The sequence below is a fragment of the Brassica rapa genome, chromosome A01 (genome assembly GCF_000309985.2).
Source record: "Brassica rapa cultivar Chiifu-401-42 chromosome A01, CAAS_Brap_v3.01, whole genome shotgun sequence".
NCBI lineage: Eukaryota > Viridiplantae > Streptophyta > Magnoliopsida > Brassicales > Brassicaceae > Brassica > Brassica rapa.
Window position 1 is genome coordinate 1,720,893 of NC_024795.2, and position 22,456 is coordinate 1,743,348.

At 37.3% G+C, this 22,456-nt stretch overlaps 7 protein-coding genes across 15 annotated transcripts; 2 read left to right on the forward strand and 5 right to left on the reverse strand.

The window, feature by feature from the left end:
• Window positions 1-55: 55 nt before the first annotated feature.
• On the reverse strand, window positions 56-779 carry LOC103833770 (peptidyl-prolyl cis-trans isomerase). Its single transcript, XM_009109864.3, has one exon. The coding sequence runs from the start codon at window positions 714-716 to the stop codon at window positions 201-203; it is 516 nt and encodes a 171-aa protein (XP_009108112.1). The 5' UTR covers window positions 717-779; the 3' UTR covers window positions 56-200.
• Window positions 780-3,132: 2,353 nt separating this feature from the next.
• LOC103833964 (probable alkaline/neutral invertase B) lies at window positions 3,133-6,015 on the forward strand. Of its 2 annotated transcripts, none has more exons than XM_009110105.3 (5): window positions 3,133-3,521; window positions 3,871-4,320; window positions 4,388-4,819; window positions 4,901-5,459; window positions 5,533-6,015. In XM_009110105.3, exons 2-5 carry the CDS (start codon window positions 3,901-3,903, stop codon window positions 5,826-5,828), a joined length of 1,707 nt encoding a protein of 568 aa, XP_009108353.1. In that variant the 5' UTR covers window positions 3,133-3,521; window positions 3,871-3,900; the 3' UTR covers window positions 5,829-6,015. The 2 variants fall into 2 exon arrangements, with proteins under 2 accessions (XP_009108353.1, XP_009108292.1); XM_009110044.3 differs by having other exon boundaries at window positions 3,135-3,502.
• LOC103833867 (type III polyketide synthase B) lies at window positions 5,987-7,460 on the reverse strand. Its single transcript, XM_009109946.3, has 3 exons — window positions 7,228-7,460; window positions 6,572-7,138; window positions 5,987-6,486 (listed from the first exon to the last, which is right to left on the reverse strand). The coding sequence occupies exons 1-3, from the start codon at window positions 7,409-7,411 to the stop codon at window positions 6,059-6,061; spliced, it is 1,179 nt and encodes a 392-aa protein (XP_009108194.1). The 5' UTR covers window positions 7,412-7,460; the 3' UTR covers window positions 5,987-6,058.
• Window positions 7,461-8,104: 644 nt separating this feature from the next.
• Window positions 8,105-14,166, forward strand: LOC103834109 (pentatricopeptide repeat-containing protein MRL1, chloroplastic). 8 transcript variants are annotated; one of them, XM_033283842.1, is made up of 20 exons: window positions 8,105-8,601; window positions 8,670-8,815; window positions 8,924-9,473; window positions 9,550-9,769; window positions 9,918-9,981; window positions 10,074-10,218; window positions 10,289-10,404; window positions 10,534-10,662; window positions 10,783-10,956; window positions 11,039-11,203; window positions 11,562-11,702; window positions 11,773-11,872; window positions 11,951-12,059; window positions 12,160-12,251; window positions 12,351-12,441; window positions 12,525-12,753; window positions 12,829-12,921; window positions 13,146-13,194; window positions 13,454-13,547; window positions 13,655-14,166. In XM_033283842.1, the coding sequence occupies exons 1-20, from the start codon at window positions 8,172-8,174 to the stop codon at window positions 13,881-13,883; spliced, it is 3,366 nt and encodes a 1,121-aa protein (XP_033139733.1). In that variant the 5' UTR covers window positions 8,105-8,171; the 3' UTR covers window positions 13,884-14,166. The 8 variants fall into 8 exon arrangements, with proteins under 8 accessions (XP_033139733.1, XP_033139720.1, XP_009108450.1 ...); XM_033283844.1 differs by having other exon boundaries at window positions 8,106-8,588; window positions 8,678-8,815; XM_033283845.1 differs by having other exon boundaries at window positions 8,106-8,546; window positions 8,678-8,815.
• LOC103834323 (auxin-induced protein 15A) lies at window positions 14,023-14,731 on the reverse strand. The gene has a single exon (XM_009110421.3). It carries the CDS (start codon window positions 14,673-14,675, stop codon window positions 14,361-14,363), a length of 315 nt encoding a protein of 104 aa, XP_009108669.1. The 5' UTR covers window positions 14,676-14,731; the 3' UTR covers window positions 14,023-14,360.
• A 1,888-nt stretch (window positions 14,732-16,619) lies between these two features.
• On the reverse strand, window positions 16,620-18,459 carry LOC103834414 (auxin-induced protein 15A). Its single transcript, XM_009110517.3, has one exon. The coding sequence runs from the start codon at window positions 17,101-17,103 to the stop codon at window positions 16,825-16,827; it is 279 nt and encodes a 92-aa protein (XP_009108765.1). The 5' UTR covers window positions 17,104-18,459; the 3' UTR covers window positions 16,620-16,824.
• A 252-nt stretch (window positions 18,460-18,711) lies between these two features.
• On the reverse strand, window positions 18,712-19,447 carry LOC103834513 (auxin-responsive protein SAUR21). Its single transcript, XM_009110611.3, has one exon. It carries the CDS (start codon window positions 19,421-19,423, stop codon window positions 19,106-19,108), a length of 318 nt encoding a protein of 105 aa, XP_009108859.1. The 5' UTR covers window positions 19,424-19,447; the 3' UTR covers window positions 18,712-19,105.
• Between the last annotated feature and the right edge of the window lie 3,009 nt (window positions 19,448-22,456).

The window sequence follows — 22,456 nt, forward strand, 5'->3', positions numbered from 1 at the left end:
GATTAAGAACACGTGATTTACAGAATCCAAAGCTCGTTGAGATAAGTTTCACAACAATAATAAATAAAAAGCTCATAGTTATTCAAAATTATTCAAAGGCAGTCAAATCCAAAAAACCCTCAGGGTTTTACAAACTCGAACGATCAGAAAATAAAAAAAAACATTAAAAAAGCAAAAGATAACATTCATCATCAGATTACTCAGATCTGACCACAATCAGCAACAACAACCTTCTTCTTAGTCGTCCCAGAAGACGATCCAACCTTCTCAATCGCCTTCACAACCTCCATACCTTCAACAACCTTCCCAAACACCACGTGCTTCCCATCGAGCCACGACGTCTCCGCGGTGCAGATAAAAAACTGAGATCCGTTGGTGTTGGGACCAGAGTTCGCCATGGAGAGGATCCCCGCCCCGGTGTGCTTCTTAACAAAGTTCTCGTCCTTGAACTTATCGCCGTAGATCGACTCCCCGCCGGTCCCGTTCCCGGCGGTGAAATCGCCTCCCTGGCACATGAACCCGGGGATCACGCGGTGGAATGCCGATCCCTTGAAGTGGAGCGGCTTTCCCTTCTTTCCGACGCCTTTCTCGCCGGTGCAGAGGGCGCGGAAGTTCTCGGCGGTGTTCGGCGTCGTGTCGGCGTAAAGCTCCATCACGATGCGGCCGGCGGGGGCGCCGTCGAGGGTCATGTCGAAGAAGACTCTTGGGTTAGCCATTTTGATTGAAAGAGAGGAGGAGGCTGTGTTAGTAGTGGTGGTGATGCTTAGGGTTGTTAGCGATGGGTGCTTCATATATAGAGAGGATTCGATGAAGAAAAGGAAAGTATGTTTGTGACCGTTGATTTTGAGACACGTGTAGGGATGGAGATTAACTGTGGTTAAATTTAGTTTGACCAAGGGTTAAAGTTGCGTGGATTTGAGGCTGCCCGTTTTTGCGAATGAGATTGTTTATTGTTAGATGGACCCGACAGAGTTACGGCGTTTTTTTTATATAGGTGGGCCGAGCCGAAAGCAGAAGCCCAGTATCTAATCATTATATAATTCACTTTTTAAAAATATTCTTGAAATAAATATATCTTCGATATGAAAAAAATGTAAAAATGTCATTCAGCTCACTAAAAACCCTGAGATATAACCCTCGAAGTTACAAAACGTATAACACGGTGCATAGGATTACGAAATTTAGATAAATGTAAGTATAACAACAACCTTTTTATACCAAAAAAAAACAACCTTTCTAATATGCAACTCGCATGCCTTGTTACACTATTTAACATGCCTTCTTCGGTTGTGACCACTCCAAAATCTCGAAAATACGAAATGTAAAGAATTAAAACAAAAGAAAATAATAGATATTGATTTAAGGTGGAATGATGCTAATTATGCCGATTTAGACGTTTGGTGGGATTATTAGGCTTCACTTTTTAGCAGCATAGCCACTTTGTATTTATTTACCAAAGTGATTCGATTATTTTTCAGTCACAATTATGTGAATGTCTAAACCAAAGAAAACTACAAACACCATCAACTTCATCAAATATTTTTTAGACACGCGACGTCTCCTAGTATCCTAAGTCCTAACTAGGGTCTATCACTTGGTATGAATCATTTTTCTTCCACTCCACGATATGCTAGCAGCATTCCTAATATATAGTATTTATTTTTCATTATAAAATAGTTTTGAATAAATATGTTGTAATGATACTCTATTTCTTATAGAATGGAAAATGAGTGTACTATTTAAGTAGAGTTTTTTGTTTTCATCACTTAATTTTTTTTTAAAAACCACCATTAGAGCATAACTCAATTTTATCATAGAGTTAATCAATTTTTTTAAAAAATAGAGTAAACTATTGGACAAACTCAATTTTGAATACATATTCAAGAAATATTAGCACGGGAATATAATTTTGTACACTTGAAAACTTGCAATGTATACTGTTTTTGTAACAAATGAATTATAATTAGAATAAAATTTCAGTTTAAAAAGCAAAATAGAACTTTGAATGCTTTTTCTTTATCTATATAAAAGGAGTAAAAAATATAATTTGTAGGACTGATAAAAATTCGTCAATTAAAAATATTGTAAATTTTAATTTTAATTTTTTTATAACTAAAATTTTTAGTTATCAATTAGAGCTTATTTTTTTAGTTTTTTTATTGGACTCGAAATATCTATGTACTGGCATTGCCACCTTGCCATTGGAGATGGTGTAGATAGATTATCCACTATTATTTTTGATCTGCGGCACTGATGTTACCATTTTCAACTTCTATCACATTATTGTCTACAATAAGCTAGCAAAAAAAAACATTATGTCCTCTTTGATTTTTGGTTGTCCACGTGTACGGTGGCAGGGGATCTCGTGCCATGCACAGAGTCAGATGACTGACTAATAATTGTTCGTTTCTGCATATTTTACTATTTAACTTAGAGTGAGTGACTTTCGATTTCAATAATAAAAATGTTTATCAAAAGGTTGTATAGTTTGGAGAACGAATATTACTAGATTAGAAAAAACAATTAACATTGTCTATTGGTCGACTCCAAAAGTTTATTTTGCCAGTGCTTTGATTTGATTTTAACTTTTGGATTTTAGGGACATAATGCTTTTTTTTTGAAAACAAGCTTCTTCCAAAGCATACGGCTTTCTGAATGTAGATGATAAAAATAGTTATTCTATATATTTTGATATAAAAAAGAAAAAATTTGAGATTAACAATGATTTGAGTGACCTAGAAATTTTTTTTTATAGTTATTGAGAACAAAAAAAAGCATTATGTCCCTAAAATCCAAAAGTTAAAATCAAATCAAAGCACTGGCAAAATAAACTTTTGGAGTCGACCAATAGACAATGTTAATTGTTTTTTCTAATCTAGTAATATTCGTTCTCCAAACTATACAACCTTTTGATAAACATTTTTATTATTGAAATCGAAAGTCACTCACTCTAAGTTAAATAGTAAAATATGCAGAAACGAACAATTATTAGTCAGTCATCTGACTCTGTGCATGGCACGAGATCCCCTGCCACCGTACACGTGGACAACCAAACATCTTACTCACTGCAAAGATACTCTCTCACGTCACTGATTATTAACTTATACTATAAAGTTATAAACCATATGTTATTTATTTATTTAAATATCGTATAATACTGGTGAAACTCGAAAAGCAACAACCTCCGTGCAATCATATCATATGCATGGCTTGATCAAAGGGTAACCTTTTCCACCTTCTCCCAATCGCTAGAGTCACCGCGCTCGTTTCCATCCTCCCGTCACAATCACATCCTGTTCGTACACGTGGACCCCGCATCCTCCTACTTTTGCCGAGTAGCTGATACGTCTACCCTTCGCCGTTTCCAAAGATTACTTGTTCGACTAGTGTGTGATACACTCTCCGACTCTCGCTTCTCTTCTGTTTCGTGATCAGAGAGAAGAGATAGAGAGGGAAGAAGCTTGTTCGTTTCTTCTTCTTCGTTCCACGCTCGATCATCAAGGTTCGTGATCCGTTTCTACGTACGTCTCTCTGTGGTTTAAGAACTGTTTGATCGAGATGAGGTTTTGTAACTCCTTGCTTAGTTTTCTTCGCCGGATCTCCGGCGAAGAGTCGTGTACGTGCGTTAGCTCAGCGAGAGTTTTGTTTTCGATCCTTCCTGTGCCGTTGATATCGTTAAAATCGAGTCGAAATCTCTCGTTGTTTTCTTGTTATCGTTCGTGAAGTTTCTCTGCTTCTCTGCGTTCTGATTGATCGAGTTTCTCTCCGTTTGATAGTCATCAGTTTCTGCATAACAGTTTGATTGATTACGATATGATTATGCTATCGTTGTGAGCAAAATGGATCTGATATCTATCTATGATAATGCAGGGAGTGAGATCATTGGATTGTTCGCTAGCAATGTCGAGTTTGAATCTGAACGTAGATGTAAATCAGAACGGAGATATCAAGAAGGCTGATACGCTAGACGATATCAATGACATTGATTTCTCCAAGTTGCTAGAGAAGCCGAGGCCGTTGAACATCGAGAGACTGAGATCACTCGACGAAAGGTCTCTCACTGAGTTATCCGGCTCACCGCAGCTTAGAAACGCGGATAATGCTTCTCGGGTACATGATCACGCTGATTACGTGGCTTCACCGAGCGTGGGTAGGAGGTCTGGTTTCAACACTCCTCGGTCTGTTCATGGGTTTGAGTCTCATCCAATGGTGGGAGAGGCGTGGGATGCTTTGAGAAGGTCTATGGTGTACTTCCGTGGACAGCCTGTTGGGACTATTGCTGCTGTGGATAACTCCGAAGAGAAACTCAACTATGATCAGGTGAAGAATCTTGAAAATTTTGCTTAAACACACACATTTTAATTCGTGTGTTGGTTGGTTGTCTTAGGTGTTTGTGAGAGACTTTGTGCCAAGTGCTTTGGCGTTCTTGATGAACGGAGAACCAGATATAGTGAGAAACTTTCTTTTGAAGACTCTTCGTCTTCAGTCTTGGGAGAAAAAGATTGATAGGTTCCAGCTTGGTGAAGGAGTTATGCCTGCTAGCTTCAAAGTTTTCCATGATCCCGTTAGAAACCATGAAACGTTGATTGCTGATTTTGGCGAGAGCGCGATTGGGAGAGTGGCGCCTGTTGATTCTGGATTCTGGTGGATTATTCTGCTCAGAGCTTACACGAAGTCTACGGGAGACTCTTCTCTTGCTGACATGCCTGAATGCCAGAAGGGTATACGTTTGATACTAAGCCTTTGTCTCTCTGAGGGGTTTGATACCTTTCCCACTCTCTTGTGCGCTGATGGTTGCTGTATGATTGATCGTAGGATGGTGAGTAAAAGGCCTTTTACTAATTTTGATTCTTTCTACAAGGAGACAGTTTGAGAATCTTCTGTTTTTTCCTTGTTGTAGGGAGTTTATGGTTACCCTATAGAGATCCAAGCCCTCTTCTTTATGGCCCTAAGGTGTGCACTGCTCGTGCTTAAACACGATGGAGAAGGTAAAGAAATGGTGGAACAGATAGTGAAGCGACTCCACGCGTTGAGCTACCACATGAGGAGTTACTTTTGGCTAGACTTGAAGCAGCTTAATGACATTTACCGATACAAGACGGAGGAATACTCTCACACTGCTGTCAACAAGTTCAACGTAATCCCTGATTCTCTTCCGGAATGGATTTTCGACTTCATGCCATCTCACGGAGGGTTTTTTATCGGCAACGTTAGCCCCGCGAGAATGGATTTCCGTTGGTTTGCGTTGGGCAATTGTATAGCCATATTGTCTTCCATGGCTACTCCTGAACAGTCAACCGCAATTATGGATCTCATAGAATCTCGCTGGGAAGAGTTGGTTGGAGAAATGCCACTGAAAGTTTGCTACCCTGCAATAGAAAGCCATGAATGGAGAATTGTAACTGGTTGTGACCCCAAAAACACCCGATGGAGTTACCACAATGGAGGGTCCTGGCCAGGTAAATTTTACTAATTCATCTGGTTTTCTACTGTATGCAAAAGCTAATCTGATCTTTATGTTTCCTGGCACAGTGCTGCTGTGGCTACTGACGGCTGCTTGTATCAAAACTGGTCGACCTCAAATAGCAAGACGAGCAATTGAAGTAGCTGAGGCTAGGCTTCATAAAGACAACTGGCCTGAGTACTACGATGGAAAGCTAGGGAGATACGTTGGGAAGCAGTCTCGAAAATGCCAGACCTGGTCAATCGCCGGATACTTAGTAGCTAAGATGATGCTGGAAGATCCATCACATGTCGGTATGGTTGCTCTTGAGGAAGACAAACAAATGAAACCCGTTATGAGAAGATCCAACTCCTGGACTTGTTGAAGTTTTATCATCTTCTTCAAGGTAAGTGTGCAAGAGATGAGCTTAGAAGAAACTTCATGATCCCTGGTTTTAATGCTGATAACAACTCTTTCGTTGTTTTTCAAATTGCACATTCTACGTTTGTTTTGCTTTGTGAAATATTTTTAGACTACGAAACATTTAAGTATCGTAAAAAAGAGTTCATCTCTTTAAAGCTTCCATCTTATTACATGCATATCTCTCTCTGTTGCTCAAACATCAAGGTTTCGAGCAACGATGCCTTCAAATGTAACACCAGGTCCAAAAGCTAGAATCAGACCCCACTCGTTTTCACCTTCATTCATGTTCCTTGCTTTCCGGCTCTCCTCCAACATATACTCCAACACATAAACGATGGAGTTGCTACTTGCGTTGCCGTAGTCCATGAGAGCTCTTCTGCTTGGACTCAGCTTCTCCGGCGAGAGGTTAAGCCGCTTTTCCATTCGGTTCAAGATGGCTGGTCCACCTGGATGAACCGCCCAGAACATCTGGTTATAGTCTTTAGGAGTCAGGCCCGCTTTCCCTATTAGCTTCTTGCAGAAACTCTCCACGTTGTCTTCTATTATCTGTGGAAGCTCTCTCGACAGCGTGAAGTTTATCCCTTCTTCTGTTAGCTTCCCATCTATGGTCTTCTCAGTGTCTGCGCCATGAAAATGCAATCCTAAGTTTGTCTAAACACATAGGCTAAGTTATAAGGATGCAAAGATCATGTAGTTTTTTTTTACCAGGAAGGAAGTTTTGAATTGCAGTGTGAAGCTCAAAGAGAGGCTTCTCAGAGATGGGGTTTGGATCGGATCCGATGATCATAGCTCCAGCTCCATCACCAAACAACGCGACCCCAACAAGATCATACGGTCTGTCTGCACTTGGAGGTTTGAAACCAATGATGGTTGTCTCAGAAGTAGCAAGCAAAACTCTACTCCCCGGATTGTTCTCGGCTATGTCTTTCGCTACACGGAGGCCTGCAACGCCACCAGAACAGCCGACGAAGTAGAGCAGAACACGGTGTGTCTCGGGGCTGAGACCAAGTCCTTTGGCTAAGTACAGGTCGCCACCAGGAAGACGAGCTTCGCTTGAGGAGACGTAGACAAGGTGAGTTATGTCGGAAATAGAACGGCCCCATTTCTTGATGCAGGCTTTAGAAGCTTCCACTGCCATTTCAGTGACAGCGTCGTTGCATATGTCCAGACGCTGCTTCACGGTGGATCCTCCTTCAATGGCGAGTTCTGGATACTTCGTTAGTATCTCCTCTGACATTACAACATACCTTGTCTTCACCGTCGTTGTCTTGCCTATATAGTAGTCGAAACAGTCAAACAACCTCAGTTTTCAGAAGCTTATACAAAGTTTTAAAGAGAGAAGGTTAAAGTGGAGAGATTACAGAGACGAGTAAGCTTCTGTTTGAGTTCAGGGTCATCACAGTTGGTGGTTTTGAAGTAGCCATCAACCAAATACTCTTGCATCACAAGCTGGTGAGGAAAGGCTTTTCCGATAGCAAGAATGGTGGCTTTCCCAGGATTTGGTTTCTTCTCTGAACCCAACTCTGTTGCGTCGATGCTTCCCATTTTCTATCTGTTTTCTCTTGTTAAATATTATGTTCAAAAGAGTCAGGGTGAAGGCATATATATACACAGTCGATGACCTGCATCTTTGTGCGATGTTTCTGCCTAGTTGATATTTGGTGAAGATTAGGTGTGAGATTCAGGAGCTTCATGTTTATTGCATTGGATCTTTCTTAAAGATCAAACTAGAATTCTTTTAGAATTTTCCCTTGATACATCATAATCTTTGGGTTTAACTAAAAGCTATTTGTTCCTAACCAACACAAGAGTGTGTACACTTTCAAAGAATGATCAAAGAAACTAACTAAAAGCTTCTTACTATTTCTTAATCTGCCACATAGGCCACTGCTCCATGAAATCATCAGCTAAAAGCTATTTGTTCCTAGTAGTTACTACACAAAAGAAGCAGTAGCAACTGAATGAGACACAGAGAAGCACATAGATTGGATCATCAGTGGGCCCGCATTTGGACTTGGACTTGGACTCATCTCAAACCCAATCCCAATCCCAATCCCAATCCCAAACCCAAACCCAAACCCAACGGATAAGTAAACTATCTTTTTTTTGGTCTTTGCATAATATAATTTTTTTTTTTTGAAAAATGATAAGGAAAACGTTGACGACTTGACGGCCGTTAAAGCCACGTCAGCATATGGCCCACAGCAAGTCGTTCGTTATTTCATATCCTCTCAACTATTCTCCTCTTTATGCTCCCTTTATCCTCTCATCATCTTTCCTCCCCTCTCTCTCGCCTTCTCCTCCAATGGAGGTTACCTCCTCCTTCATCTCTACTACCACTTCTTCGAAGTATCTCACCTTAACTTCATACTCTCCGGTGATTCTTCCCGCCTCTAGTCTCCGCTCCATCCGTACCGATTTCCTCGGCTGCTGCCACACTCTCCGTCCTCCTCCTCATCATCATCATCTTCGAACTCGCGCCGGAAAACGGAAAACTAGTCGTTCATCGCCTCGTTTAGTCGTTAGAGCTTCTATCGACTCTGGTCTGATCCTCGTCGTTGTGGCTGTCACCGCTTTTTCCGCCATTGCTTTCGCTTATTGCCAAAATTCTTTCAGAAAACGAAAACTTTCCGACAAGGTCAGTCAAGTTTTCGACAAGACCAGTCAACTATCCGACAAGGTCAGTAACCTTTCCGACAAGGCCATTCAACTTTCCGACAAGGTCAGTAAAATTTATATTTCTTTTACCTCTGCCATCGCTTGAGCTGATGATTTATTTGAAGTGAATTCTGACTGGCTAAACTTGATCAGGTTGCAGAATCTCCAGAGACGCTTCATGGAGGAAAGATCAGTAGTACTGAGAGTCAGCAGGAAAGTCAACATTTAGATGTTCATGAAGGGAACCCTGTGGAAGTAAATGGAAGTTTTAGAAAGAAGGTGGAAGAGGAGGCTCATCAAATCCAGGAAAATGCTAACGAGACTGTTGCCTCGTCATCAATCACCAGAGGTTTTAGCAAGAAGGTGGAAGAAAGTGCGAACAAATCTGAGGAAGAGGAGGCTCATCAAGTCCAGGAAGCTGCTGTGATGGAGTACGATCCATTTGTGGCCAAAGAAATGGCAGCTGAGGAGTCTCAGTTTGCTGTTGCCGGTGTCAGCACTATTGCTAGTGAACATAGTTCTATAGATGAGTCCCTTTCATCTTCTTTGAGTAATGGGCATGTTGCTGTGGAATCAGCTACATTGGGAACACAAGCACCTGAAGAGCAAATGGTTATGGAGAATGGTTTCTCGCAGGCAGTGATGGGAGTTCATTCGGTTGCTTCTCCACATGTGGTGGTAGATGACGATACACATGCTCTGGAGAATAAATATAATGGTTTGGCCCAAAAGCCTGTTGACTACAGCATTTTCACGGAGAGCAAAAGAGAAGAGATTCACACGTTTTATGGGTCTAATCATTCATCACCCACTTCTTCAAGGCTGACAAGTGTTAAAGCAGTCTCTCCTACTCTTACTTCTCCTGCAACTGATAGTTTATTGCTAGACCACAAGAACGGTGGAGTGATTGATACTCAGTTCTCAGGACCAAGTTCTAATCAGGCTACTGGTACGTTGACAGTGTGGTACTTTCCTCGCAGTGCAAATCCATTACGATGATGCTTTAAAGTAACTTTTCGTTGCAGGTTATGTTGAAGAAGAAAATCTTGTGGGACACGGTAACGGTGGTTTGTCCTACAAAAGGAAAGATGTAAGAAGAGACTGGGAAGTTCCAGATGATGGGAAGAAGCATGTGGTTCACCAAACTGATGAAAGCATGCCTGAGTTCCCGTCCCAGATACTTAATAGCAATGGGCGTTCTCCAAAAACTAGTGATGCTTACCACCAGTTAGTTAGAGATGGGAGGTAAGAAATATTCTCTGGTTTGAAAAAACAGTGCTCAATCTTGTGGCTGTTCTCTTTTTCTTCTGCTAATCTTTCTTGGGAAGTTTTATCACCAAACAAAAGTTGCTTGATTGTTTGACTTTGAGGGTGTAATATCCATATATAATAGGCTAATGGAATGCATAAACCTACTTGAAGATTTGGATCAAAGGGATTTATTGGACATGGACAAGGTATGTTTGCTTTCCCTGAAAAATATGGATGAGATCTTAGTATTGCTTCTCCTTGAACTGTGGAACTTATTTTTCCTATCTCCTCACATCAGGTTTATCACGCAAGCTTCTTTAAACTCTGCAAGAAGAAAAGAACTGTCAAGGAAGCATTTCGATTTACCAAGTTGATTCCAAATCCAACAATGAGCACATTCAATATGTTAATGTCTGTGTGTGCCAGCTCCCAGGACATAGAAGGTGATATTAATATCCCATATTGATTTTGCTAACGTTCATTCTCTTAAATGTTTAGTTGTTACTTATGTAGGAGCTCGTGGAGTTCTGCAACTGGTGCAAGAGAATGGTATGATGGCTGATTGCAAACTTTACACAACTTTAATCTCAAGTTGTGCTAAAAGTGGCAAAGTTGATGCAATGTTTGAGGTATACTAATCTTCTTTTCCATGAAGAAACATATTAGGCTGGTTCATTTGTAGTCTTGTCTAAATGGTGTGGTATTATTGTGCCATGTATTGTGCACTTCTTTATATCTCTGTGGTGTTATATTCTCAGGTGTTCCACCAGATGGCAAATTCTGGAGTAGAACCCAATCTTCACACGTTTGGTGCACTCATTGATGGTTGTGCTAGAGCTGGACAAGTGGCCAAGGCATTTGGTGCTTATGGTATTTTAAGGTCTAAGGTTTGTATTGCCTCCTATCATGTTTCTAGATTCCTGATATTATCCTCTTGCTTTGTGGCTACTAAATGTTTTTGTAATATCAAGGCTATTATTACATTGATGACATGTTCGATGCAGTAGAATGTTAAGCCAGACCGGGTTGTATTCAACGCCCTCATCTCCGCATGTGGTCAGTCAGGAGCTGTTGACCGTGCTTTCGATGTGTTAGCTGAAATGAAGGCTGAGACGCACCCTATAGACCCTGATCATATCACGGTTGGTGCGTTGATGAAGGCATGTTTCAATGCTGGTCAGGTGTGTGTGGATTTTTTGTTTTTGTTCCATTTTTTTTTTGTTTTTTACTTTCTGTTTGATTTAAGGATAAGTTTTATTGCAGGTCGAACGAGCTAAAGAAGTGTACACGATGATCCATCAATATGGAATAAAGGGTACTCCAGAAGTCTATACCATTGCTGTGAATAGCTGCAGCAAGTCTGGGGACTGGGATTTTGCATGTAGCATATACAATGACATGAAAGAGAAAGGTGTTATCCCTGACGAGGTATGTCTATTTTTGAATTATGTGTCATGTTCGAAGTTGCATATCCAACTGGAAAGGATTCTGGCCATTATGTCAGAGGTCCCTAGTTCGAGTGACCATTGGGACGAAACTAATATTACATGCTGTGGTTTCGGGCCTATGAGGATTACAAGATTTGGCCCCGAACCTCTTGGTATTAAAAAAAAAGTTACATATCTGTATGAGGCATGAACATGTTCTCTCTAAGGTTACCTGCTAAAACTTATGGAAGTGTGTGTTAGGAGTTAACTGTTTAGCACTTTAACTAAGAGAATTAATTTGAAGTGCTTCTAAAGCCATCTTGCTTATATATGCAATCTTGGTTTTTAACCTTGTGCAGGTCTTTTTTAGTGCATTGATCGATGTTGCAGGACATGCAAAAATGTTAGACGAAGCTTTTGGCATTCTTCAGGATGCGAAATCTCAAGGCATACGTTTGGGAACCATAACATATAGCTCACTGATGGGAGCTTGTTGTAATGTATGTTGCCTTTTAATAGCTGTAGCAAGAGTCTTGAACACTACTGATACCCTTTTCTCTTTTAATTTAGGCGAAAAATTGGAAGAAAGCACTGGAGCTCTATGAAAAGATCAAGTCAATCAAACTTAGACCAACTGTTTCAACAATGAATGCTCTTATAACTGCCTTGTGTAAGACCTCATACATTGATATCTTAATCATTTACCCTTAAAGATGATAAAGTATATGACACCTTAGATTATCAACAGGTGAAGGTGGTCAACTTCCCAAGGCTATGGAATATCTTGATGAGATAAAGACTTTGGGATTAACACCAAACACTATCACTTACTCCATGCTCATGCTGGCAAGTGAAAGGTAACTTCTTCTTAAATTGAATTATTTAGGCTTTGTTTGGATTAGTAATCAGTGCAATCAGATTTGAGAATTCAGTATTCTCTGAATTTTCTGTGTGTAGAAAGGATGACTTTGAGGTAAGTTTCAAGCTTCTCTCTCGAGCAAAAGAAGATGGAGTATCACCAAACTTCATCATGTGCAGATGCATAACAAGTAAGCTTTTGTATTTTACATTCAATGAAATCAAACATGAAAGCGTTTGTCTTAATATAGCACTTATGTCTCTTAATTTTTGTTTGCTATTGAACAAAGGCCTTTGCAAGCGAAGGTTCGAGAAGTCTTGTGCTGCTGGTGAACCTGTTGTGTCTTTCAAATCAGGACGACCTCAGATTGAAAATAAATGGTCAGTATAGCTTCCTCTTTCAAATCTTAAGGCAGTCACTCCTCTTCTTAATGTTGATATTGATACATTTCCATTTCTTTCAGGACATCAATGGCCTTAATGGTTTACCGTGAGACAATATCAGGTGGTACAGTTCCTACTACAGAAGTAGTTTCACAAGTTTTGGGATGCTTGCAACTTCCACATGATGCTGATTTGAGGGATAGACTGGTTTCGAATTTAGGCAACGTTTCTTCACAAAAGCAGCATAACATATTCCCACTAGTAGATGGGTTTGGAGAGTATGATCCTCGAGCATTTTCACTTCTTGAGGTAATGTTGATAGCTTCATATAGATATTCATTACGTCCACAGAGTTTATATTATTATTTTTTTCATGATTTGCAGGAGGCTACCTCTCTTGGAGTTCTTCCTTCTATGTCCTTCAATAAAGTTCCATTGTTTTTTGACACGACAGAATTGCCCAAAAACGTGGCTGAGGTAAAACCCTTTTGTTATAGTGGAATAAACTTTACATTTCTTTACAAGATTACCATCAGGTTCCCAAACATAATAATAGCTAGGAAGGCTATAGATTAACTCTTCCAGTGATCATGAATTGTATATTGAAAAAAAAAAAATAACAGATCAATATCACACTGTTTTAGCACTTTTTGGATTCCCACGTATCTAAATAGTAAATAATGTCATGAAAAATATGGCAGGTTTACCTCTTAACCATCTTTAAAGGTCTTAAGCATCGCCTTGCAGCTGGTAAGATAATCTGTTTTCTTTAACTTTTCTTGATATAACTTTACATTAGTCTTCTTTAATTTAATTTCAACCCCTTAAATAGTTATTGGTCTTTTGGCTTTTCTTGATCTGAATATCCACTATCAGATCATCAACGTTAGGATAAAAATCTTTTACAAATGGTTAGTTAGTTGGGAAGATCTAACTGGTTGATTGAATTTTTCAATGGCTTTAAGGTCTGTAATTAAATCTCTTACCTGTTATCTCATGTATGTTTCAGGTGCAAAGATACCTCATATAAATTTGATAATTTCCATAGAAGAAAAGGAGATTACAACTCCTGAAGGAGAGAAGACAATTGACCTTGCAGGAAGGTAAACTGAGACTATCTTTTTTTTTTTTCTGTTTTGATTATGCAGAGATGATGTTTTACCATCTTAAGTTATATATATTCTTCTAAGAACATCCCTTTTGTTGACAGGGTTGGGCAAGACATTTCTGCCTTGTTGAGAAGGTTGGGAATACCTTATCACAGAAAGGATGCTAAATTAAGAATCAATGGTGTTGCTTTGAAGAACTGGTTTCAACCAAAGCTTGATTCGCCATTCTCTACAAAGCCAGGGGACTTAAGATCATCTCAAGTACCATTAGGTAACCAAATCACTCGCCAGCAACGCAGCATCCGGCTAGGGAACTTGTCACTTGAGTGAGAACTGAGAAGAGGCTTCTCTCATTTTGATCCTAGTTAACCTCCGAGAGTTTTTTTTTCACACGCAACGAGATACTCAGTACATGTCACATCACATTCCTCCAGAATCGGAGCAGAAAAGTGGAACATTCAAGTTTTGCTTCCTGCATGGTTCTTCTTGCTGTCCACATGAGGATGTTGCATAGTGACATGAAGTTAATTGCATGGCAAAACAGTTGGTATGTATATCTCTATAAGTTTGTATTTATTCATATATAAATGGTAAATGATTCTTTTAAAGACTTCAGAAACTTGTGTCTGTCACTTTATTAGAGATAAACCAAATATGAGATTGTAAAATTCCACTTCAAGATTCTCCATGATTAAAAAAAAATACATGGGAAAAGATACATCATCAATCTAAAGAACAAGTTTTCAAGATCTCTATAAAATTATAAATACAATGCTCCTAAGAGGCATCTAACTTCCCCTTTTAACATTAGTGTAACCGAGAAGCAATGAGATCAAGAAACAGTTCTTCTCTACAAGGAATGGTCAAGCCTCCCATTGGATGATTGAATCCAAACTCTTCCTCTGCTCGGCTAAGGAACTCTCTGAAGGAAGGATGATTCAGAAACGAAATTGGAACCACAAATCTCTTCTTCTCCTTCTCAATCTCTTCTCCTACGTACACTGCCACATGTCCTTTAGGGACATGATCCAGTGATGATGATGTTCGGTTTCTGCTTGCCAGGGAGTTTAGCTTCAGTATCTGCTTTGTTGCATTTGTGATCGCAAAACGACTCAACCCCATCTTTCTTTCTTTTTTTGCTTTAGGACAAAAGATACTAAACGATTTTTTTTTTCGTTTTCACCACAATGCTTGAGATGAAGAAAGGTGATGATGATTGTCTCTATTTATAATAATGAATTTTTTTAAGTTATAATGCTTTTTTTTTTGTCAACAGTTATAATGATTTTTTTAAATTAACGACTACTAGCTTTTCAGTAATTTAAGGGCAATTATTGAGTTTTTTTCCTCATGCAAGTTGTTCATGAAGTGCTCCAACAAAAATTTATTTGTTCTTACTAATATAAAAATATAAAATAAAGCTGAAAAGTCAAAATATTATTATAATATCCTTTTTCTCTGAATATCATTTGAAGTTATGAAAGTTGTTCTTACTTCCTTCAGCATAGAAGTGTGTGTAATTTCAAAAAGATAATAACAAGTGGACAAGCACATGCAAAGAAGACACCGAGCAACTTGTCACATTGGCTGAAATAACGATCAACACGAAGAAAAAATTCAGGATAGATATAACCAATTTGATATTTCAGATTTAAATATAGAAAATGCTCAATTTGGTTCATTGGACTGGTTTTCGTCTGATAGATGCGAATCATTAGGGCCGCACATATACTTCAATTAGTAATTGAAGTCTATCATTTTGCTGAGTCGCACTAATCACCCAATTTTCAGTCTCGGACCATATAGATTCTTTTCGGAATCGTTCTTGATCTTTGGAAAACAACTTTAAACACATAAATCAGTAATATTAAAAAATAAAATTATATGACAATATTGTGATTTAATCCAATAATATATGGTTCATTAGCATGTATTCGAGTTGAATATCCGAACATGTATTAGCTAGTAAATATCTTCTCAGGAGATATACGATTTCAGCTTTCTAACCAGGGATCCAGGTGTATTGTATGTTAAACAAATTGTCGGACTACTTTATAAAGATTGTATGTCAAATTTCTAGTAAACTTAAATGCAAACTGTTTTAAAATTAAATAGGAAAATAAACTTAGACGTTCTTTATTTCCTTATTGATATGAGAGTAGTTAATATTTGTGTTTGATTGATAGTTCTTTAGTTAGATGTTCTTATTGCTATTTGGCACTTATCCTACATATATATAGCTTAATGTGCTATAATGATACTACCTCTAGAACTTAGCATACGTATGTTGATATATTACGTCTGTGTTTATGCGACAAAGTATATAAGAAATTTCTTCCTAGTTACATTATAACATGAATTATCTTTATTTGATTCGCATCTTGTAGATTTTCAAGATGTTCTCAACCGTTGTTGTGATCTTTTTGTTGAAATGTCATTTTCTGTAACTTACAACTTTACAAGCAATACATGATATAATTGCCATGATCTTATCTACCATGCACACCCAAACAGAAAATATATGCAAATCATATACCTCTAATTGAGATTTACAAGATACAGTAGTTAATGCATCACAATCAGAAAAAGGAGCTTACAATGAAGACCTATCGTTAGTCCAGAAAATGGCCAGTGCAATTGGTTCTAAATCTGTGTGCTATATTGTTTTAAAAAGCAAAAAAAAAAAAGGAGAAGGTTTGGATTCTTTATTTATCATCTTATAAATTTAAGATAAGTTTGGTTTTGTTTATACAATACTGATTTTTTTGCCACCAAAATTTATATTGCTACCCAATTATTTGATAACGAATGTCTTTGGGTTTAAATTCGATAATTAATAGGCAATGAATGGAATAGTTAGTGAGTATATACAACTTGACTAAAGTCAAAACAATTTTGATTAGTTATGAGTCGAAATAAATGCTAATGACTTGTTTCTAACACCGACATTGGTCAGGTTTAACTCCGATTTTACCATTGAACCTCTGCAACCATGTGATTCTTAACTTTACCTAGAAATCATCGATCGGGCTAAGGTACTTTGGATATTCCGAATCAAGGCTAAGATTATCTTTGAAAACATAAAAATCTTTCTTGATCAATGTTTTTTTGTGGAAGTACATAATATTATAACCTGATTTGACTGGTTATACAACATATTTACAGGCTGATTCAACATGTTCTCCTTTGCAGAAATAAACAAAGGGAACAACCAAAACAAAAATATATAAAATGGAAAAAAAATTGTGGCTTCCCAAAAGATGTCTTAAGTTCAAAGAATACAACCATAAGAGTTCAAAAGACCCACGAATATTTCTTCTCTGCAAGGAATCGTTAATCCACCAATTGGATGGTTGAAACCAAACTCTTCCTCTGCTCGACTAAGCAAACCCTGAAACGAAGGATGGTTCAAATACGAGATCGGAACCACGAATCTCTTCTTGTTCTCCATCTCTTCTCCGACGTAAACCGCAACATGTCCTTTTGGGACACGAGGCTGCTGTTTTTGCGACTGTTTAGAGTTGATAACACGCGACAATCGAATAGCCATGTCTAAAGCAATGAGATTTATGGAATGTTACAAGAATACTCTGTTTTATGAAAGTGGAGAAGGATTGATATTTTTTGGTGGAGTTGTGTTTCAGTTAGTTGTTATTTATAGAGTGTCAAAAAGGTCAAGGAATCAAACTTCGAAGTTGAGTTTAATGATACAGAAGATTTTTATTGTATTTAAAAATTAGGAGTTTGCAGGTTTTCACATGGGATCTGCTTAATACTAGTAAACTAGGGCTTACCTAGAAAAGCATCAAGCTGATACTAATTTCTCTGGGTGACTTTAGAATATAATCAGATAGGGACCCACCAAAGCTACAGAACTCACATGCTCTATCTCTCTCTCTCTTATTAAAATCTCTGGCCATCACATAAAACAGGCTTGGTCCTATTGGTTCTGATGAATAGACAACAGAAACAAGTGTCCTTATTAAATATTGATGACTATATACATTTTTGACAAGTCTCTTGTTGGCGCTTGAAAATGGTGGCTTTTGTTCTATATGTGTTACCCCTAGAGCCCCACTCGAGATGACCTTTGCGTCTTAACTAAAATTGTAATTACAAAACTTATTCTATATATTATAATATCAAATACTATAAAATCTAAAATTATTATTATTAAAATCTGTAAAGGACCCTTTGTGTAATACTAAGCTTGTAGTCATGAAAATGAGAAAACATTGAACATGCATTGTTTTTTTTTTTTTGGTAAAAAAAAAGGTGTTTTCACCTCTTTACCGGGAACCCAAGCATTGTAAATAGTCCTTCCTACCGTGAGTTGAACCCAAGTGGCGGAAGTTACAGCCGCAACTCCTTTACCATGCATTGTTTCTTTAGTTTTTATGTAGAATCAAGAAGTTCAAGATAAAATTTTGGGAGAAGTTGTGTCTTAAAGAGTTATTTTATTTTATATATTATTAGTATGATTTCTCTTAGAACCCTAAAACTTATCAACAATAGTTCAGTCTTCATCACTGATTCTACAATAACATAAAGTTGGATGAATTTATTTAAGACCAACGTTTGTTATCCACATTATACAGCGAAGGAATGTTCGGTTCTTTCAATAAGATCAAATCAACCGGTTGAAATATTTCAGTTATACATGTTTGATCTGATACAATTAATTAGAAATTTAGAATATTTAGTATAAATCGCATGCATTTATGCATGATTGGAGTAGTTATAAGAAAACTCAGTTATTGTAAAGACGGTCACGTGTTGTATTTGCATTATTGTTATTATCACAATTATATCTTCCTAATAACAGAGAGTAACATGTGCTTGACAATCTATATATGCAATAATTAGATATGATTTATCGTAAAGTTTCATAAAATATTTGAGCAGCTCTGTTTCAGACATTTTTAACAGTTTATAATTTGTTTGTTATACGAAGAAAGTATGTCCTATTTTGATGCATCAACGGTTACATACTACAACCAATTTAGCTTATTCAGAGTGCATGTGATCCACCATTCCTGTAAATATATATATAATGTAAGTCAGAACTGGTTATTCAAAATAATTAAATAACTAAAGTTATGTAATGAAGTGATTTCCCATTATGTAAAAGCTTTCCATATTTATAATAATCTTTTTCTTAACAGTACTGTTAGAAGCAGTACTTTAATATTTGGCCATTAAGTTTGTTTCAATATATATTTGATTCCCAATATATTAAGCATTAATCAAACAAAAATGTCAGAAAATATGATCTTTCGCGAAAAGAGCTTCAAATTTCATGATCCTTCACAAGCTTTAGAAAAATTTAATCCAATCAGCCTCTAAATCTTCAGGTTCTAGTGGTTTGGATATGAATACTTGCACAACGATTAAAATCTTATTTCGAAACACAAGCTTAATTTGAACAAGTGCATATACACACACTACATTTCATATAATTCTCAGATAGAACAACAACAAAAAGATTCATTTTTACAAAAAAAAAGATTCATGAAAACCCTACTAAAACTATTAATTAATCAATGCGCTCCTCAATGCAGCTGCTGAGTAGCAATGAGATGAAGAAACGCTTCTTCTCGACAAGGAATCGTCAAACCTCCCATTGGATGATGAAATCCAAACTCTTCCTCTGCGCGATTAAGAAACTCTCTGAACAAAGGATGGTTCAAGTATGATATCGGAACCACAAACCTCGTCTTCTCCGTTCTTTCCCCAACGTAAACCGCTACGTGACCTTTAGGAACAAGCCCTGAAGTTGTTGTTGATGATGGTGAACCGTTCTTGTTCCTCATAGATTGTGATTTGAAGATTTGCTTTGGATTTGGAAGCATGGACCGCACTAAACCCATCTTCTTCTTTGTTTTTAAATGAAACGTCAACAATTTTGTGGATGAAATATTTGAAGCAAGTGACTTGATAGACAAGGAGGAGAAGAAGTTTCTATTTATAGTAGTAAACTTAAAGCATGCAGCTTCCAGATAAAAATGACATGAATGCTAAAATAACAGCAAGATGAGATATCTCTCACTTAAAAAAAAAACCCAAAAGTTATGGGCTGTTGGGCCCTCCCGTCATCCATCTGGCTCACATGGCTTAGCTCATCTTTATGTAAAGTCACCATATATATTTGTAAAATGTGACTGCACATAATGTACGTTTTTATATGATTTCCAATATAAAAGGATGGGTATATTTAATTAGAGCCTCGAAGTGGTGAATAGTGTGACCTGGGTCATAATAAGTGGGTCCAGTTCTTGAACCACTTTTAGCAATGGTTGACAGTACGTATGTTGAGTTCCAAATCCTAAAAGTAGATTTATTCCTTTGTTCTCAAACTAGGGGCCGTACTGCTGGGACGAACTATGAGCTAGTATAGAGATGGTTTTATACCATTACTTATATATTATGTATTAAAATAAAAATATTTTTTGATTATATATAAATATTTAATACAGCTCGATAAATAGTTTGATGAATTTATTTGCCATTGGATAAGGTCTGACTATCTCTGCATGTGATTTTGATGATGACGATTGTGACTGTTGCTAGGGCTGAGTGTGAATATGCAACATACCACCGTTTAGTGATGGAATAGATCGAAAACTAAATCCTCGCAGAACTATAGCTATTCGCTGCCTGTGTGGCCTACTACATTCTTGTTTTTCTATCTTACATTATTCGCTGCATCTTATTCTTCGCATTTGGAATAAGATGCTTTATGTATATCGTTTAGTGATAGGTATCCTTTTTATGTTGAAAGAGTTAGAAAAAAAAAGAGTTGCCAATAGAAACTGATAACAAAAATACTAAAAAAAAAATACTTGGCTTACGCATCATCGCGTGTGTTTAGAAAGAAGCTTTGCGTTTGTTCTTCTATATATGTTCTTCTAAGATTTTGAACCAGTTTTATGTTTCATTTTTTTTTTAGAGATTTTAAGAATTATGCCAAAGTTCCATTACTGGACCAAGCATCTAGGACGTAAATTAAGTATACGGGGTTTTCAGATATAAGAGGTGGACCACGTTAGCTTGCCAATAGATTTTCGTGGCTCCTAAGTCCAGTGTCAAAATCATACGGATGATTATTTATGATTATCTATAACCATAAGTTATGGTGACTATTGATGGCATCTAATGATTGTTTTGTTTGGGTCTTCCTGTCACAACCGTAGCTTTACTATTAAACACATGATAATTATAGTGGTGTATAATTATTTTGATATCAATAAATAAAATACAAGATCAACAGTGGCATATGGACTAGTAGAAAATTAGAAATTTACCAATATTAACCATGAACTTACCATGATGCATATTGTAATTGAGGCATTTCTATTATACTGAACATAGAGATGATTAAACTTTTGAAACCAAATATTATGTCTTCTATACATTAGAGACAGTTTTTTATATTCTTTTAAGAACTTCGACTTAAGAAATCTTGGATAATAACGCTCTTTTAGCAGAATATAGTATATAACGGTGATTGAAATAATGCATGCGAAAGGAACATGGAATTGTTGATGAAATCTCGGATCAGAAAACGAAACTGAACGACCACTTATTGTTAGTCTGACACCGCTGGAAAGATTCCACCGAAACTATATAATATACCAAATAGTGAATTGGAATAAATGTACCAATCCGTGGGCGTCTATGAGCTTTTTTTGTTGATAACATATGCGGTTATAATGTTATATATAATCGATTAATTCGTTTTGAATATCACTAATTTATGGCGGCTATAAGGTTATTACAAAAGAAACATGTAAATATTCAAAAAAATATAACAGATATAGATAGGTCTATCAAAAATAGATATATATATATATATATAGGCCTATAAAAATATAGACAAGATAGATTTTTTTAATATAGATATAGATAGATCAACGTTTTCTCTAACTTCTCTCTAGAGTCTCCAACAAAGAATATAGTTTCGGTGGCCGGTGGCGTTGCCGCTGGTCACCAGTCTCTCTGTTTCTTTTGTCTTTTGGTGTATATACTTTCGCTTGGCGAGTTACTACTTCCGCTTGTCGGATTAATATTTTCGCATGGCGACTTTTGTTGTGAGTTTCGGTCCGGTACAGAGCTATACTTCATGTTTCCTTTCTTATCTCTGATTATCAGGATCGATAAATAAAAGAACTCCGAATTATAATCGGAGTGGTACTTGGCCCTTTCACATGTGCTTGAATCCGGCTAGCTTCTGTCTAAACTCTCTAATCATCGGTTTGTCCAGAGTTCTTCCTAGGAGTATAATTCTTTACTTCTCTAATCGATTAGTAAGATCGATGTAAAGTTTCTCTGATTGGAAGAAGTATGGAGTATTGAAAGTCTCTATCAATTTGGAGTATGATTAGTAAAGTCGGCGTTTCTTATGGCGGTCCGACATAAATCTATCTCCGGTTGTTCAGAGATTCTCCTGTGCAAATTATCCCCGGTGGTTTTAAGTGTACAGCAAGTTAGTACGTTTAATGGTGGAAGAGCTTTGATTGGTACAAGGTTTAGCGGAGAAGAATCATAGATGGAGAGGCGATTACAGTTTCATCCCGGCCATGGAAGCTTGAGGCGGTTGAGATCTGCCGCTGCATGATGAAAGACACAAGGAGAGGACACGTGTCTTGGGAGATTTAATGGAGCCTACACGTGGATGGCAAAAGCATCATCAACTGTTTCCTCTTTAGGTTTTAATTTCTGTAATCTTCTCTAATTGGGCCTTTGTATTAATCAGTTGTATGCCCTTTGGGCTTGAATGAAGATAAAGTTGAAAAAAAAAAAAAAAAGATATAGATAGATCTATTAAAATAAATTAGTTGGTAGATTCAGAAATTTAAATGAATTGGGTAAGTTCATTTTCAAGAGGATCTAAGTAGTTTTTA